Here is a 19885-nt window from a genome sequence, read left to right on the forward strand (position 1 = left end):
CTCCCCCCTCCCCCCCAGCCCCCCGCAAAGTTTCAAGAGGTTTTTTGCCATTGACTTCAATGGCCCCATTGGTTATAATGGACCCGAATTTTTCGAGTTTTCCGAAAATTTTCGGATATCTATGGTTTACCGATATAGAAATTCGGGTTTTTTCGGGTTTCCCGAAAAAATTCGGGTTCAATAAACCCGAATCCGAATTTTACCGAATTTTTTTTTTTTGCACACCCCTAGCCAGGAGTAGGGGCTGTTGCCATGGTGTACTGAAAGGACATGTTTTGGTTGCTGTGGATTCCTCTAGGTATGGGGCATGGCAAAGCAGTAAGCTCGAGTAAGTAGAATATTTGCAACCCCATTTCACAACAGTGCTGGATAACATAGCTTTTACTGTGCTTAGATGAGCGAGGGCCTGGACTTACCTGGGAGTCCTATTTACAGGTCTGCAAGGGGGGGTGGGAAGGCAGATGAGGTACAGTGGGCTACCTGTTGTTAGCAGGGTGGTGGGAGGCTTTCATGATGGCCTCCATGGCAGCCAAGGTAACTCACCTCCCTAGCTGGCAGCAGCCTGGCTTGGTTGGGAGGCTGTCAGACCACAAAAAGAAGGAGCCTTCCTCTGCCCCCATTTGTTCTGATCTCTTTTTCCCTCCAGCAAGCAGGGCCATTGAGAGCGGGAGACTGGGGCCCAAGTAAGGTTGCCAGGTCCTTTTCTTCTGCTGGCAGGGGTGGGAGGGAGCTTCCCAGGAGTGGGGGGGCCAGGTGACGTCACCGCACACAACATCCCAGCATGATGATATCACACGGAAGTGACATCATCATGCCAGGGACGTTGCACGGTGGCACTCTGGTATTTTGGGCAAAACTCTATGGTTGCCAAAAATGCCAGTGTCACTGTGTTCATGTCCCCGACATGATGACATCACTTCCACGTGACATCATCACACTGGGGACATTGCGCCCAACCATGGCTGTTGGGGGTGAGTTTTCCCCCTGCCAGCCAGCTGGCTAGTGGTGGGCTGGATCCCATGAAATAGGGGGATCCTCTGCTCCCACCTGGGGGCTGGCAACCCTAGGCCCAAGTCAGCTGGAGAGCCCCTGAAGCCAGCCTCATGCTGCATTCAGAATGCATGTGATTTATTTTACTTCTAATGGAGTTCTACGTTGTAGACACTAGGGGCACAGGGATGGCAGAGCACAGTAAATAGCATTTGCTCTGCCTTATGCTCTAATATGAGGAGCCAAACACTTTCATATCCTGTTAAACCCATCAACCAAGCCAGCACTGGAGCAAGGCAAGACCAGCCAGCACAGTTTATGGCTTCCTGAGTCACTGCCAGGCTGCAGCCTCCTAACAAGTTTGTTGTTTCCAGCAGTCTTTCCCCCTCATTCTTTCCTTCCACCCAGTCTAGTTTTGTCTGTCTGGCCATGTTATTAAATGTTATAGAAAATAAAACAACCTTCCCTTTTTCTTAATTTCTCTTCCTCTTTTCCATACTAATTTTCAATTTTGTTCTCTACATTTCATGATATGTCTTAATTTATCTCTCCCCCCTTCTAGTTCCCCCCCTTTATTTGTCAGTCTTGGTCTCAAGTCCTTGTCAGCCCTAATTGGCAACTTAGAATGTACTTAATGTTAGTATAGCAGCAAACCCCTTATTACTATTATGAACAAAAGGGGGGAGGGGTGTTCAGAGAGCCAGTTTGGTGTAGTGGTTAAGTGTGCGGACTCTAATCTGGGAGAACCGGGTTTGATTCCCCACTCCTCCACTTGCACTTGCTGATGTGACCTTGGGTCAGTCACAAGCTCTGGCACAGCTGTTCCTGAAAGAGCAGTTTGTGTCAGAGTTCTCTCAGCCCCACCCACCTCACAGGGTGTCTGTTTGTGGGGAGGGGAAGGGAGAGGAGTTTGTAAGCTGCTCTGAGACTCCAAGTGAAGGGTGGGGTATAAATCCAATCTCCTCCTCCTCCTCCTCTCCTCATATTTCCCCATGATCCATCAAACTAGTAAAAGGATAACCCCCATGCATGGAATGTTAATCTATTGTATTGGGTGCACATGGGGAACAGATGTTAGAACTCCCCCCCCCCCGCATTAGATTTAATTACATTTTGAACACTGTTCAGGCAGTGGGTTGTGGTTGTATTGGTGGAACATCTAATATCCCTTTGTAAATGTTGCTTTGCTACTGCAGACATTGTTTCATGTTGTATGACAAATTACAGAATATGTTTTGGAAAATATGTCAGCAAAATTAATCCCAGTGTTCCCAGTACTTCTCATAATCAATTTTCCCTTACTTTTGTGCTGAATAAATGCACAAAAGTAAACGGAAGTAGATTTCTCACTGATTTACGTACTAAAGATGTATTGTGATAGGACGTTTTTTGTGAGCTATAACCCACTTCATCAGATGTATCCTATACTGGTATATATATGGATGTGTGTACAGATATTAAATTACAAAATTTGACAGATGGTTAGGATTAGGGTCATGGGGGGGACCCAGGTGGAATCTTTGTCTGGGGTACCATGGTGGCTCTTGGCAGCCCTACCAGCAAGTTAGGGCAATAAGCTACTTTTTACCCAGTCTGTGGATATATGTGTCACAGTGGTTTGAGGGAGAGGTGAAAAGGTCAGCCGCAAGGGCAAACACAAGTCAGGTCAAAATGACAACAGAAGATGAAAGCATTGAAAGCCCTGCATGCTCCCCTCATGAAAACTAGGTGTCCTTCTAGGTACAGAAATGCATCTTGGTATTTAAGAGCTATATGTATCTACAGGGTGCCTCCATTTTCTTTAAAAGCATTTCAATCATTCTAAAAGAGAAAATATTTCATAGGAGTTTTTTAAATACTCTCCGGAATTTCCAATTTTTCCATTTGGAAAATTGAAAAAAAAAAAATAGGCCTCGGGGAAAAAAATTGATTTTCCCCTATTTTTTTCTGTGGTTTTTTTCCTGGGCCTTCACATCTCTGCTTAAAGATGATTATTTGTATGAGCATGAAAGTCCATTTTTCAGCCTCCACTTGTGTAGAATAACTTCCCAGAAACATCACCTATATCTATGATTGCAGTTGGTAAAGTTCTACCTTTACTGTATAGCTTCTAGCCACTTTGTTTTGCAGAATCTGAAACTTCTGTATTGATCCATAGTTCTAATAATGATTAACATCAATAAACCTTACAAATGTATAGATGAGTGATATCATTCCCCCACCCCCTTTGGTATGGAGGGTATTTTTTCAGTCACTGCCACAGGAGAATTCACATACTTAATTTTAAAAAATCTAGTCACAAGAGTAGAATTTCTGGTAATTCTTATGTAGTTAATATTCTTATGTACGTACACAAGCAGGATGAAAACAAAACATAACTATGAATTTCAGCATAAAAAGGGAAAATACACTGTATGTTTATTGTATCTGCTTTTGTCATTTAACATCAATTGCACTGAAGCTTAAAATTTAAAACTGATCCAAGACCCCTATTCAGTTTTCCGTCATGAATCTTGAAGTTCCTCATAAAACAATTCTGTTATTGATTTAAACAAGGCAATTGTATAAATAATGCTCCTTCTTTTCAGGCTATCCTAGAATTCTGTGCCACTGACTGTTTATTATAAGCATTGAAGTGGTTATAATAAATAGACATTAGTAATTTCTTTAGCTATATCTTCAATTGTGCTCTAATGAGCAGAAAATGAGGAAGGAAATGATTCTGAAATATGAAAAAGGGAGGATATGAACAGTAGCACATCTTCGATGAAAAACAAATCCGAAGTGATAGGTGGTAAAAGAAGATACGGAGGAGAGTAATTTAATTAAAATAACCAAAAAACGAACCAAGCAATAATTTCATGTACACATCTGTGCAAGTTGCAGATACAATTCTGATGTGCATTTCTATCCATGTTATTTTTCCAACCCCTTTTGATCTGACCATATCTTTTGAAGGGAATATTGATGCACGTCTTGGGGATACCAGTTGTTACCAGTGTTCCCTCCAAGCTGAGTTAGTGTGAGCTAGCTCACAGTTTTTTAGTCTCCAGCTCACACATTTTTGTCTTAGCTCAGGAAGGATGGCTCCAGAGCAAACTAATTTATGCAGTAGCCAAATTGCTTGTTCACAACTTTAATGCCCACTGCTTAGAGGGAACATTGGTTGTTACATGTGATCAGTTGCCCAAACTACAGCTGGGTCAGGGACACAATGGGAGATTGGAAATGCTTATCAATTACAGTTGTGTTTCAATGCGAATAACACTTTTGTTAAATTGGAAATACCACCCTTATTTTTTTATATATAATTTTTTAATATTTCAAAAGACATGAACAATAAAGCTTGAGACAGTCTTACAAATCACTACGGTCAGGTAAAGAATGAAAGCAGTATAATATGGGGACATAGAATGATGACACCCTCCCATGACCCACTTAAACAATCAACTCCCCTTGTTCCACCTTTTCCAAAAATAAGGACCATTTATCTAAGGAACTATACAATTCCCTCTCACTCCAAATACCACCCTTATGAAGTGTTAGCATTTCTTTAATATTTTCCATTGTCTAGACAGCTCATTAAGGGATCTGATTGTTTAGCTATTGTTTAGTATAAGTTAAAGAACATTCAGCTATACATATGGAATGCCACAGGGTTCTATTCTCTCTTCAACATTTATATGAGTCCATTAATTGGGATCATCTGGAGCTTTGAGGTTGGATGTCATCAATAAGCAGAAGACATCCAGCTCTGTATTTTATGATCCAAGGCTGCAGATTAAATAGTACTGGTCCCAGATCCTTGGGTGGGGGGGACCTTATTTTTTCCCTCTGTTGTCAAAACCATCTGTTTGTTACTACCCTCTGCTTCCAGGTTTTTTTAAAAAAGAACCCATCCTCTTAATCCATGACCACGTTTACACAGGAATCTTCGATGAAGGAGTTTGTCAGATCCTTTTTAGAAGCCCCAGTACATGCCAATAAGCTGGGATGTAAAGATATGACAGCATTATGTATTTTATCACACAACCAGGCACCTTAAAATGAATTAGATTACACTTGATCTCAAAATAATAAGATGGGCTGCAGTCCAACAAAATCAATGAAATTTAACTATGTTCTGAATTACAACCATAGTAAAAAGCCTGCTGTAACAATGTGAAAGTGTCTTTTTTACTGTGTTGTATCTAATTATGCTAACTAGTAAGCTATTTCTAATAATCCTTTCAGTAACTTTATTAGCATTGGCATGGATGGGGAAGAAGAGTGCATGTGTGTAATTTTAAACTGACAAAGCCAAAGACTTATACTAATACTGAGAATATTTCCCCACAGCAGGGTTAATCTATTTCCTCTTAATTTTACTAGTCAAGTGATAGTCAAAAATTCATTACAACTAATTAGATTTTCATGATTCAGGGCAGATTTAAACCTGTATTGTAGGAGGAAAGTAATTGGTGGAAGGGGAGGGTCTTTGCCCCATCCTGAGTATGCAAGTTCTCTCATGCAGATATTTCCATCTGGGCCATCTCTCCCAGTATGGTTTAATTCTATCTTTTATTTCTAGTCTTGGACTAGTCTTCTCCCTGTCAAATGCTATTGCTGGTGATAAGATGAACAAAGGGCTGTGAAACTCTTGTTTGGTTGAAGACATATAGTCCTGACTTCCCAGTGGTCCAGGAGTAGGGCAGTCCTTGACTACTTACTCCTGGGAAAGCACCTCCTCTTCCATAAACAGGGTCAGTCAAACTTGATACCAGGGAGGAGGGGCTTATCCTCTGATCCCCAGTCTTACCGGCCCTGCTTTCGATGCACGACGTGCTGGCTGTGATCTATGAGCACAAAAATCCTGAACGACTTTCAAAATCGACAACAACAAGCAAGGAGGCCTTAGTGGAAGGTAATTCCTTTCCTGGCTATTGCGTCTGTGAGAGACGCTTTATTGTGAATCCGACACCGGCTACGCTGGGAACCAGGTGACCGCGACGTCGAGGAATCCTCTCTGGGCCCCGCTGGGAGTGCGGTTGTGGCTAGCTTCTCCACTCCTGACCCCTGTTGGACCGCAGCTTAAAGCAGCGGCCTGGGAGTGAGACGACAAGCGAAGAGGTGGGAAAGCGGTGTCCCGGGGGATACACAGGAAAAAACATGGCCTCTTTTCCTTTTCGGCACACCAACGGAGCCCTCTCTTGCTTACAGAAGGTGGCAAGGAGGAAGGAATTCCAGAGCAGTCTACCCGATAATCTGAATCACAGTAGGACTGTGTAAGGTGAAACGCATAGGCGATGGGGGAAATGGAAGAGAGGAACGTGTGCGAAGGTGTACCTTTGCCTTTTCACACACACCCTCCTTTTTTGCCTTGGCCATCCCACCTTTCCTCTCTTTTCAAGCAGGGCTGGTTGGGGCTGACTTTGAGACTGGGATATAGACCTGGTTAAGGGTCCTTCCATCTAAAGTTTTCTGGCTGGGTAATGGCGAATCAACTCTGCTCAGTGCCTTCTGAGTGTGCCATAACAAAGGGGGGAGAAGGATCCTCCATTTAGGGTGGATAGAATAGTGATGGTGACTACTTTTACTTTCAGATATCCACTAAAATGGCTGAAAAGGCAGGAACATCTAGCTCTCAAGGTTCTGAGAGCCTGGAACCCTCACAGTTCATCAGTTTAACTTCTCAAACCATGCAAAATTCTGGGGCTGAAGCCCAGTTTAAACTTTTATGTTGGCTTAAAGAGGAAATGCAAAAGGAATTTACAGGGCTGTGGCAACAAGCAGCTGCTGGCCAAAATTCTGGATCTAACTCTAAGAGGGATAGGAGTCCTAATTTAGAAGGTACCCCTCCCCCTACAAAGAAAAGCAGAGTCTAGGTCCAAGAAAAAGGTTTCACTCCCTTAATTAGTGATTTGGATGATGATGATGATGATGATGATGATGATGATGATGATGATGATGATGACGACGACGACGACGACGACGACGACGACGACGACGACGACGACTCTGTATTGTCTACCCCAGAAAAGGAAGAAGGGAGGAAGAAGGAAAACTATCAGAAGAGGAGGTGATGCCAATCATGCAATCTAGGCTCTTCCCACAGGACTTGTATAATAAAGTTTTGTCCAAGGTAATTAGGTCCCTAGAACTAACATATACCCCAAAGACACAGGAGGACAAGGAGGACCCGGGCCTGCCTGTGGGGGCTGGCAATGCTATACCCAAAACACCTAAAAAATAACAGGAGTTCCTATCCCTGCATCCTTTTACAATATAATTATGGCAGAATGGGAACATCCAGCCAATTCCAAGTCTGGGAACCCACTGTTTAACAAACTGTACACTCTTATTCCAGAGGCAACAAAGAGGATTAAACTTCCCACGGTGGATGATTCAATCAACTCACTAGCATCCACATCCCTTTTGCCTATGGATGCTGATGGCCTACTGAAGGACAGTTGTGATAAGAAGGTAGAAAAGGCTCTGTGTAGGGATTTTGAGACCTCGGCTATTTCCCTGCGGGCATCGGCTACGGGATCACTATTTGCCAGAGCGGCCTACACGTGGGCATCAGAACTAACTTTTGCTGACAGTGATATACCTAAGAGTCTGAAAGATGAACTGAAAAAGATTGCGCTGGCCACAGCATTCACAGCAGATGCGTCCTTTGACGCAATGCGACTATCAGCACGAGCCATGGCCTGTAGTGTAACAGCTAGGAGAAACACCTGGCTACAACACTGGAATGCTGATCCAGCTGCTAGGTCCAAAGTGGCAGCAGTGCCGTTTAAAGAAGCTAACCTATTTGGGGCAGGCCTGGACCGCTATTTAGTCGAGGACAAGGACAAAAAGCGGGTGTTGCCATCGAAGAAGTAACCTATGAAGTATAAAGGGAGACCTCAGTCCTTTCGAGACTTCAGACAGGATGACAGAACACAGTCTAGCAGAGGCTTCAAAGGAAGATGGCAACAAAAACCCATAGATGCGGGGCCTCGTCCATGAGGAAGCCCGGACAAGCGGCAAAGGGTCCTAAGAAATCTACATCAGCATGACTATGCCCAGTCCGTGACGGGGATAGGTGCCAGACTACAGAGATTCTCCAGTCAGTGGCACTAGACAGTCTCCGACAAATCGGTTTTGGACATGGTGACCCTGGGATATGCCTTGGAATTCAAAAGGCTTCCGAGATACCGATTCCTGGAGATTCCTAAGAAACACTTACCAGAAAAACACAAGTCAGTGATACAGGCCATACAACATCTTCTGCATATTGGAGCCATAGATATGTTCCAGAGATGGAGAAGCGGCAAGGTGTTTATTCTATCTTCTTTACAGTACCGAAAAAGAATGGGAACACCAGAGCTGTTTTGGATTTAAAATGGCTCAACAAACACATACAACTGAGAAAATTCAAGATGGACACATTGAAAACAATTCTGACATCTTTGCAAGCAGGGGATTTCATAGTATCCATAGACTTGGCGGAAGCGTACCTGCACATCCCAATCAAAATTAGTCACAGACAATTCCTGAGGTTTGCGTATCAAGACAAACACTTCCAATATCGGGCACTGCCTTTTGGACTCAGATCATCACCAAAAGTCTTTACCAAGGTGCTGGTGACATTAGTGGCAGACCTAAGGATGAGAGGGGTGGTGCTCTATCTGGACGACATCCTGATAAAAGCAAGTACCAGTCTACAAACAAGCCAACATTTGGAAATGACAATTCAGGTCTTACAGGAACACGGATTTGTAATAGACAGGGAAAAGAGTACTCTTTTACCGACTCAGGCAATAACTCACCTGGGCATTCAAATAGATACAAGGAAGGACAAAGTGTTCATTTCTCAAGAGAGACTGATAAAATTCTCAACACTCCTGTCTCAGGTGTTGGAAACTCAAACAGTAGAGGTGATGACTCTTGCATGTCTCCAGGGCATGATGGTATCATGCCAAGACCTCCTCCCTTGGGCAAGAGTGCACACAAGACCCTTACAACGTTTTCTACTGCATTATCAGAGGGTCATAGCTTACAAGACAGTCCATGTCATGGTGTTACCACAGGCAGTAAAAAATGAGCTACAGTGGTGGCTCACACCAACCAGGTTCTCAAAAGGAATGCCACTCCAGGAACCCCAAAGTGCAATACTGATGACAGATGCGAGTCTGTTCGGATGAGGAGCACATTCCCAGGGACTAATGATACAAGGTGCTTGGTTGGAAACAGAGACGTCCAAGAGCATCAATTTCCTGGAACTCAGGGTGATAAAACTAGCCCTGGTTCATCTTCAGCATGTTCTGATCAGGACAGACAATATGACGGCCAAAGCCTATATCAACAGCCAGGGAGGAACGAGATTCCGAAGACTACATTTGGAAGCATTGCAGATGATGCATGGGCAGAGGAATATGTGCAGTCCATAAAAGCTGTCCACTTGGCAGGGAAAGAAAACGTAGCAGATTGGCTAAGCAGACATATGGTAGATCAAGGAGAATGGATGCTTCACAGGGAAGTTTTTCAGCAGGTTACAGACAGGTTCAGAAGAGCGAAGGTGGATCTTTTCGCATCAAACATGAACACTCAGGTAACTCAATTCATCTCAAAGACACAATGGGATGGAGCCTTAGGCACAGATGCACTGAACTTGACATGGCCAAAGTGTCTGCTGTACGCTTTCCCTCCTCTGTCACTCATTCCCAAGGTTCTGCAGTGTTTGATGGACCAGAGGGCGGACTTGATCCTGATAGTGCCCTTCTGGCCAAGGAGAGCATGGTTCCAGGACTTGGTGAGATTGTCAGTCAGCGATCCTTGGCGACTTACTCTCAGACAGGACCTGTTATCTCAGGGTTTGACAATTCATCCGCGACCAGAGATGTTACAGTTGACAGCTTGGAGGTTGAGAGGAGACAACTAGTGACTTTGGGTTATGCAACAGGGGTGGTTGGTACCCTGCTTGCTTCTAGGAAAGTGTCTACTAATAAAATATATAATAGGACATGGCCACTGTTCCCTTTAAGCTGTGGGATCTTGTGAGCAAAAATTCTACTTTGTGAGCTACTGGCATTAAAGTTGTGAGCAAGCAATTTGGCCACTGCATAACTTAGTTTGCTCTGGAGCCCTCCTTCCTGAGCTAAGACAAAAAAGAGTGAGCTGGAGGCTAAACTGTGAGCTAGCTCACACTGACTCAGCTTAGAGGGAACACTGGACATGGCAGACCTTTCAGGAATGGTGTTCAGATAGGGGGCTGAGCCCACTACAGGCTGAAGTGAGGGAGGTGTTGGCTTTTCTCCAAAAGGGCACCAGCACCCTAAAGCGCCAAGTGGCAGCTCTATCTGCTGTTAAAGGGGCAAAAAACGGGAAATCCTTTTCCAACCATCCACACGTTAAATGTTTTTTAAGGGGGGATTCTCTTATAAATCCCCCAACGGCTCATAGATTTCCCACCTGGAAGCTGAACATGGTGCTACAGGCCTTGCATAAGGCACCTTTTGAGCCCATGTCTTCCTATCCCATGAAGGAACTGACACTGAAGACGATTTTCCTTGTGGGGATCACCTCCGCTCGGAGGGTATCAGAGTTAGGGGCTCTGTCTATTCATAAGGACCTATGTGTTTTTCACAATGACAGGGTGGTGCTTCGTCTAGACCCAGCATTCATTCCTAAAGTCGATTCCAGGTTCCATAGGTCCGAGGATATTGTGTTGCTATCCTTCTGTCCTAACCCTATACATGAGAAGGAGAAGTTATGGCACTGTCTGGACGTGCGTAGGGCACTGAGTTTTTACTTAAACAGGACTAAGGGTTGGAGGAAGACAGAATCCTTATTTGTCTCCTTAAGACAAGCTTCACTGGGGAAGGGAGTATCCAATTCTACCTTAATGAGGAAGTATATAGTTCAGGCATATAAAATCCAAGGGTTGGTACCCTCTGAGGGAGTCACGGCTCATTCTTTGAGAGGAGTGGCCACTTCAGTGGTGTACAGAGCTTTCCCTTCTCTGGAGGTCATTTGCAAAGCTACTACCTGGCGGTCTGTAAATTCATTTACAAGTCATTATCAAGTTGACAAACTAGCATCGGCAGAGGCAGTGTTTGGTAGGAGAGTCCTTCAGCACACCTTGTGAGTCCAAGACTTGCCTGACCCCCCCACGGGGATGTCCTGCTTTTCTATGTCCCAGGAGTAAGGAGTCAAGGACTGCCCCACTCCTGGACCACCAGAGAATGGAAGATTTGTATTAACTTACCCTAAAGCTTCCTTCTCGGTGGTTCAGAGAGGGGCAGTCCTACCCACCCTTGTTGGAGGTGATGATTCTTGGGTCTTTCAAGGACCTGCAGGAAAGTTGAGAAACCTTAGGTGGACTGTGTGAAGTGAAGGTCTGATGACCAGAACGTACAAGGTACTACTGTTAATTGTTATGGTTGAAGTTTAAATAAAGGTTTGTTGTCGTCGGAACTTCTGGATACTGGTAGTTTTTTGTGGCTACCGGGGTTGAGGGAATGAAGGGAATGTTTGTTAAGCTTATATTAACAGGTGTTCGAAGGAGGTTGGCTTTCGATATGACTGGGGATCAGAAGATAAGCCCTTCCTCCCTGGGATCAAGTTTGACCAGTCCTGTTTACGGAAGAGGAGGTGCTTTCCTAGGAGTAAGGAGTCAAGGACTGCCCCACTCTGGACCACCGAGAAGAAAGCTTCACGGTAAGTTAATACAAATCTTCTGTTTCTTATGCAATCCAGAGTTCTATGTTTTATTTATTTATTTACATTATTTATAGTCCACCTTTCTCACTGAAACTGAAGGCAGATTCCATAGTGTAAGTCAAATACAATTAATAGCATGGGACATCCAATAAAATTGTGCAGTGGAGTTTGGACTGCAGAAATCTGAAACAGAGCTGAAACAACCTAACATACAGTAACACTTGTGGGTGTCAACTCATACAAAGAATTATGCAAGTCCAATTTTCCTGCTTTTGGATTTGGGGGTGGGGAAGGATGTATTTTATGTTTATATATATATTTTTGCTTGATGATGCCAAAGTACATTTTATTGTGTTGCCTCCTAATACATCTGTTTATTCTGTTAAGTCATTTATGCGTTTAGAATGTGAGCATCAGGCTGGGTTAACTGCAGGTATGTGTTTGGTGGTTTGTATGTATAGGACTAACAGAAGTAGCTGAGGCAAGAAAAGAGCAGGTCTCAGGGGCAAGGTAGGGAGAGCACCATTTATGGAAGGCAGAGCAGTCAGTCACACACATATGCATTTCAGATTAATGTGTTTATTCCTCAGAATCCCCTGTATTTCTGGCTTTTGTGCTAGGTCTACATAATAGTTCCCTTTTGCAGTAAATAATTAAATGGATCTTTGTAGTATTTATATATGCCAAAGGTTAAAAATAAGCACAATACATGCTCTTAAATATGCTGAAATTTGCGGTTTAATCTTGAATATATTAAAGAATGGACCTATGAACATTGTTGTATGTCTTGCCCCTTACTTCTTGAAAGCTCTTTTGCCATCCTCAACTCCTTAGAAATCATAAGTGGTGACTCTGTGAATAGCTCTGATGGACGTTCTTAATAAGTATTTATATTAAAAAGTACTGTTTATAATCAGTGTATAAACAAATGTATGATAAACATATTCTAACAAAGCCCAGTTTCTCGGGCTCTGAATATATCAGCTACAATATCACATTGGTTGCTGTCCCTTTAAAAAACAACAACAGGTTCTTTAGAAGAATGATCGCTGTGACTAGATTTCTAAAAATCTTTTGATTAGAGAGTGAAATCTTCCATTTATCCTGTGTGACTCATCACAAACCTTTAAAAGTACATTAAGTTTAAAGGAACTCCTGTAGCAAATGACTATACATGTTTTGTGGGTTCATTTTGGGTATCATTAGCATACTGGAGCTTGATTTTTCTAGTACAGTTCATCTGTGTAAAATGGATATAAACTTGTAGCATTTTACACTTGATTAACAGAGATATGAATAATTATGCAAAGTAGTAAGCAGTGGAGGATGGAATTTTATTGTCAGAAGCCTTTAAAAAGGTACTTAAAAATGACATTACTAGAAATGACATTACTAGAACTTAAACCAAAACATATGTTCATTTTAGACCTTCAACTGTTTAAATTAATTTTAGTTATGCTGTTTTCACTGTTGAAATAGTTCTTCTCTGTTTTGTAACTTATTTTATTTTACTAGAAAGTAGTTTGTAATGATAGTATGTTAAAAATACGTTTGGTATCTTCCCTGAAAGATGAATGACTGTCTCATTGCTTTGCTGCCAATAGCAAACTCATTTTAAAGGGAAAGCAACTTGGCAGAATCAAAATCTTTGCACTGCAGCTGAAATTGTTTGATCCTTTGATGTAATCCCTGATTGTTGTTAAGTGAGGAATCAGTTCAGTATTTTATTCTTAGATCGCCCTCCTTTGTCTTGCAGCTACTTGTGGCAGATTCCATTAACAATTGCAGTAGGAAATACGAGCCACATCTCATCAGAGGCAATTATATGGGTGTCTAACAAATCAGGTAAAAATAAACTTTCCTCCCAGTGGATTCTCGTAAAGCATTATTGTGTTTTCCTGAACTGTTTCTTCATAATTGAGCTTAGGACATAGGTTACTTATGCTAAACACTATTTCTGCTTCTTCTTTTTTAAATTAAGAAATAAGATCAAAGAGGAATAAAAAGTGTTACTAATTCTAACATAAGTAAAGGAATACAATAAGACATTTCTAGGGCACCAAGGTAATCTGAAACATGTAAAATTTTGTGTGTCATATTATTTAATGCAATTCAGTTCACTTAATGTAAAAGCAAGATAACTTATATTTGCTCTAATAAAGGTGTTAAATCTATAATATTAAATTGTTAAAAATTCAGATATTTTCTCTTTCAAACTCATTGTTCAAGAAGATTAAGAAAAGATTATAGAAAAATCTGACTCTCTCTTAAAGTACATTTACTGATAGCATAAACATCCATGATTCTAGGCTTTGAGAAGATCATATTCCTTTGATAGCTATCTTTTGCTGTCACCATTCTTTCAGTTCTGATATCATGGTAGTCAACTTTAAAGCAATGAAACTGAAATGCTTTGTATAATTTTGAAGCTAATAGAAACCCCTTTTTGCAAGTGGTACAAAACTAGCTGTTTTCTCTTATTTTTGCTACTAATCCTGTATCGTAGCAGATGGGGTACAAGAGAGGAGAATGTTTGAATGAAATAGCTACAAAAAAACCAACAACCCTGATAGCTGGTAGAAGAGGGAAAATTGAACCAATTTTATAGAATACAGTTCTTATAAAACTTTTCCTTCAGCATGAGATTTCCTGGAAGGAAGCACTCACGAAGCCTGTGTAACACACAGTCTTTTTTCTTTTGCTCTTTAACAGGCCATTAAGTGCTAATGGTATCCTGGAGCCTAGCACCCTAGAAGTTTATGTACGAATTGTAACCTCTCTTATACCAGTCAAATCAAAGAATCCCAACTTTCTAGTATAAGGTATGGGTTTGACTTTAGGAGTAGTTTGGTCAGATTATAAAGCCATTATATCACAGAGCTGTCAGCCCTAATGTAACAGTCAATCTGTTGCTGTGTGCACAAAATGCTGTCCTTTACCTAATCCGTATATCTTTCACATTCACAGTCCTCAAGATTATTGATGGTATATAACCCCCCCCCCAAGATGATAGCTAAATTCAGAGCAGACAACAATCAACTATTATATGTGATTATAAGATGTTATATCAAGAGTTATTAAGTTGTGAAAAAGCTCCTCTATCAAAGGCATTATTTATTTATGAATAATTGTAATCAGAGGTCATTTCCTAGAAAAAGAGCTAGGGGGACTCATTAGCATAACTCATTAGCATATGCCACACCCCCTCCAGCTCCTCCTGTGATTGAATGAGGGGGAAGCAGAGGGTGGCCGGAAGCAGGGGGCGGGGCTTCCTGTGCCCCGCCCCCCCACACCTCACCCGGGGGGATGGCGTCCCCTCGCGTCCCCCCCCCGAAATAAGGAATGAAGAGGCTGGATAGAGTCCACATCATGGAGTCTTAATGATAAACAAAATAAAACCCAATAGTATCTTTGGATGCTGTTTAATGTAGTGTTTTCCATGAGTATGGGCAAGTGTCTATGCAAATACAGTGCATGAATACAATGAATGCCTAGCTGACTCAGAGTAGTAAGTAAAAATAAAAAATCCAGCAGGATTTCTGGAGTGAAGGTGTGAATATTTGCCAGGAGACAGTGTAAAGTGATGAGAATAAGATTGTTCTTCATTTCAGGATGACATTTAGATAAATAATTTTTCTTCCTGGTAAGGATGCTCAGGGCCGGCTCCAGGTTTTTTAGCACACTAGACGAGGCTACCTTCTGGCGCCCCCCTCCCCCATGCACCCGCCAATTTTCAGACATAAATGTCTTTGTTCTTGATCTGGTTCTACAGTAACAATTTGCACAGTAATACATCCATTAAACAAAAAACACACACCAGTGAATCAATAACAAGTCCATTAACAAGGCTATGGGGGGGGGAGAAATGTGCAGATCTGCTCTCACAGAGAAGGAAGAGCTGGTACCTGAATAAAACTTGGTCTTAAAGGTGTCATTGGACTATTTTGGAATACTAGCTATTGGGGGGGGGGGATGTGCAGATCTGCCCTCACAGAGAATGGACAGCTGGTACCTGAAAAACTTGGTCTTTAAGGTGCCACTGGACTGTTCTGGTTTACTAGCTATGGGGGGGGGGTTAATGTGCTGATTCTCTCCACTCGCTTAGCCAAGGGGCCAGCCCAGGCTCCCCCAACCTGCACATGGCTTCCCTGTTGGGCTGCAAGGTGGAGCTGCTGTTGATTAAAGCGGAGCCCAGGGGGAAGTCCAGCGGAGGCAGGACGAGGGGAGCCACTGGCAGAGGAGCAGTTGCTGCCTGCTCCGGTGTAGGTGGTGGTGGCGGAGGATGAGGCGGCGGGGGCTGTCGGAGGAAGCAGCCAGTGCAGCATGGCAAGCCCCCATATTCATACATCACACTGACCTGAGTAGCACAGACAGAGCGCCGCAGTGACGGGAGAGCAGCAGCTGCTGGGGCGTGCCCGAACCTGGCCGCGGCACAGGCCATGGGGGCCCAGTGGGGTGCAGGCGGCAGGAAGCAAGGAGGCGGGACTGGCTGGCCACAGTCCCCCTTCTCTTCCCCCACAGGCTTCCTCTTCCAAGCTCCTCGGGGCCAGGACCCAGGTCTCCCCTACTCCAGGTGCGCAGCTCTGTCTCTCTCCACCAGGCAGGACTGCCGGGGGTACCCCTGAGCATGTGCAGACTGCTCCCCGAGAGTCCCACCTCCTCAGCTGACGTGGCTACAGGGCTTCCCCGCCCCTATGGAAAGTTGTCCCAGCCGGGAGACGAACGACCGGGCGAGGGCCTCCTCTTCCTCACTTACAGAAGCTCCCGGCCAACACGCTACTCCGGGAGCATAGGAGGGGCGGGTCCGGACTCCGGGTTTCCAGCTGGGGCCTGCCACTGCGAGACTACCTTCAGCAGTGGCAGCGGTCACCTGGTCAGGGAGATGCAGGGCTTTTGTCAAGGGGGCTTTTGGTGGGAGGCGGGTGCAGTTTGGCACCCCTAAGGGCTGTCACACTCTAGCCGAACACCTAGTTCGCCTAGTGGGTGAGCCGGCCCTGAGGATGCTGTGTCCTGACTGAAAGAGGGTGCTTGTGTTTAACAGGTGTAGGCAACGGAAGTTCTTTATGAATTAGTATCCCCTATATTGATGTTTCAAGAAAACCCAGTATGCTTATGATTTCCCTTCCTCACAGCTACTAATGGCACTATAGAAATCTGTGTCAATGTTGATGTAGGCTGCATCCAGATTTCACTGGATGTTACATGATTTTTGCATTATAGCAATCGTGGATAAATAGATTATGCAGTTGCAAATGGTTCCTAGAGCTTAACAATAGCATGATATACAGTGAGGTGTGGAGGCAACCACAGATCATAGGCACCATTTTGGGTACAGCTTTTATCTGAGACCAATGGGGTTTTTCCTACCAGGTTTTTACAGCAGCTCAGCTTTTTTAAAAAGTTTTTTATTTTTTATAACAACATTAACAAGGACATACATACATACAAACATATATCACACCTTCTAAACATAAAAATGGGGGTACATTGTGCTTACATATTGTCAGATTCCACAGCCAAACAATTGAGTACATGGTTATCATAAGGTTATACTTTATTGTAAGAGCTATAGCGGCAGTAACATCGTCACTGTTAGGAATGGCTACGTTCCTACAAGCATAATGGGATATAGGGTATTTGTATGCACACACACACCCCATCCCTAGGCTAATCGGCCTGACTCCCGCGTGCAGGAGAATGGGCCCCAGGCCATTAAACCCAATGCTGGGAATCGAAACTAGTCCCACGGGTAATTGATGGGAAGACACTACACAGGCAGGCTACAAGGTCAGAGATGATAAGGAACAAAGGAATGCAGCCACAGCTGGTACACAGGTCAAGCAAAGGCACTCCTGCCCATAAACATCATGGCAGCATAGCTTTCACATATCACTTATTGCCTCTTTTCTGTTACATATAGCTTCTACCTCATACTAAGCAAATATTATTTTGCAAGAACAATAATGAGCTTTAGTCTCTTCATGTCTTCTTCTCTTCTTATTGATTATGTGTCTTGTCCTGTTTAAGTAAGAATATAATGCTTATACCATTCATGAAATCTTTGCCAAGTATTTTCAAATGACTCATTTGAGTGGCCTTTCAAAGTTAATGGAAATTTATCCATTTTTGCGGCTTCCAGAATCGTATTGATAAATTCTTCCCTACTTGGCATCTCTTGGCACCTCCAATATTTAGGGTATAATATTCTGGCTGAAGTAGTTATACATATCAAGAGATAAGAATCATCACTTTTAATACTATCAGGAAAAATGTTCAGTAAATATACTTCAGGAGTAAAAGGTACATTACATTTCAAAATCTGTTGGATTAATACATGTATCCCTGCCCAATATTTTTTTGCTCTATCACATAACCATCACATGTGATAAAATGACCCCATTTTCTTCTCACATTTCCAGCACTTGTCCAAGTATTTTTTATCAAATTTAGCTAACTTTTCAGGCGATATATACCATCTATAAAACATCTTATATATATTTTCTTTATACGCAATGGATTTTGTAATCTTAATGTTTTTTTCCAGAGTTTGTCCCACTGATCTAATTGTATATTATGACCCACATTCTGTGCCCATGAAACCATCACATTTTTAACAGTCTCATCATGCATTTTGTAATCAAGCAGTAAAACATACAATTTCTTTATAAAGTTCTGATCACCTGCCAACATTAATTTATCTATTTCAAGCCACTCCTCATAAAAACCAGTCGCTTTATCTTTAGTATACCTTGATTCAATCTGTACTTTTTGCCACCAATTCAGTTCCCTCGGCAACTTTAAATTACCTTTTACATCCATTAAATTTGCATATCTCATTTCTGATTTTTCTTCTAACAACCTGGGATTTGTAAATGCTTCTAAAGGTGCAACCAGCTTCGAGATCTTACCATAAAATTGTTTTTAATTGGTTCCCAAACTTTTAATAAGGCTGCCCTTAACCAATGTTGTTTAAAATATTTATGTGAGTCTATCTTCCCATACCATAGGAATGCATGCCATCCTAATTGCATATCGTGACCTTCTAATTTTAGCAGTCTTTGGTTTTCTAATGTAACCCAATCTTTAATCCACACTAGTGCCACAGCTCTATAGTACAGGATACAATTTGGGAGGCCGAAACCGGCCCTTTCTTTCGAGTCTTGTAATGCTTTAAGTTTTATTCTTGGCCTCTTCCCTTGGCCTCTTCCCTTGGCAAATAAATTGTTTCATCAGTTTGTCAATTTCTTTTTTAAAGTTTTGATTATGAAGAACAGGAATAGTTTGAAACAAAAACATCAGTCTCGGTAAAATATTCATCTTAATAGTTGCGATTCTTCCCATGAATGATATTTAGAGATCCTTCCACTTGTTTAAGTCCTGTTTTATTTGTTGTTGTTCAGTCGCACAGTCGAGTCCGACTCTTCGTGACCCCATGGACCAGCTCCCGCCAGGCCCTCCTGTCTTCCACCGTCCTCTGAAGTTTGCTCAATTTCACGTTCGTTGCATCTATGACACTGTCTAACCATCTTATCCTTTGCCGTCCCCGTCTTCTTTGACCTTCAATCTTTCCCAGCATCAGGGTCTTCTCCAGTGAGTGCTCCCTTCTCATTTGGTGGCCAAAGTATTTGAGCTTCAGTTTCATTATCTGGCCTTCCAGGGAATAGTCAGGGTTAATTTCTTTTAGGATTGACTGATTTGATCTTCTTGCAGTCCAAGGGACTCTCAAGAGTCTTCTCCAGCACCATAATTCAAAAGAATAAGTGTAGGTAAGTGCCCTGTTTGTGCCAATGTGCCTGGCGCAATGACATCAAGCAGAGGTGATGTCATCATGCAGGACAAGTTGCGGGAGGGGGACACGCGACACACTGTATTGTTCAAGAAAAAACTCTATGGTTCCCATATGGACTTTTGTTGGCAGGGTGATGTCTCTACTTTTTATCATGCTGTTTAGGTTCGCCATCGCTTTCCTCCCAAGGAGCAGGCGTCTTTTAATTTCATGGCTGCTGTCACAGTCTGTGGTGATCTGGGATCCCAGGAACGTGAAGTCTGTCACTACTTCCACGACTTCCCCTTCTATTTGCCAAGGAGTGATGGGGCCGGATGCCATGATCTTAGTGTTTTTGATGTTGAGCTTCAAGCCCACTTTTGCGCTCTCCTCTTTTACCCTGAGCAAGAGACTCTTAAGGTCCTCTTCACTTTCTGCCAT

General features: G+C 42.8%; 1 protein-coding gene across 1 annotated transcript in view; it reads left to right on the forward strand.

Annotated features, from left to right (window-relative positions):
• The window catches only part of TRHDE (thyrotropin-releasing hormone degrading enzyme), a 469626-nt gene that overhangs the window by 382396 nt on the left and 67345 nt on the right, over positions 1 to 19885 (forward strand). Inside the window, exon 10 of the mRNA XM_015417024.1 lies at positions 13436 to 13524. Coding sequence (XP_015272510.1) covers positions 13436 to 13524 — 89 coding nt within the window. The remainder of the gene's footprint in view (positions 1 to 13435; positions 13525 to 19885) is intronic.

The sequence above is a fragment of the Gekko japonicus genome, unplaced genomic scaffold (genome assembly GCF_001447785.1).
Source record: "Gekko japonicus isolate JY-2015 unplaced genomic scaffold, Gekko_japonicus_V1.1 scaffold548, whole genome shotgun sequence".
Taxonomy (NCBI): domain Eukaryota; kingdom Metazoa; phylum Chordata; class Lepidosauria; order Squamata; family Gekkonidae; genus Gekko; species Gekko japonicus.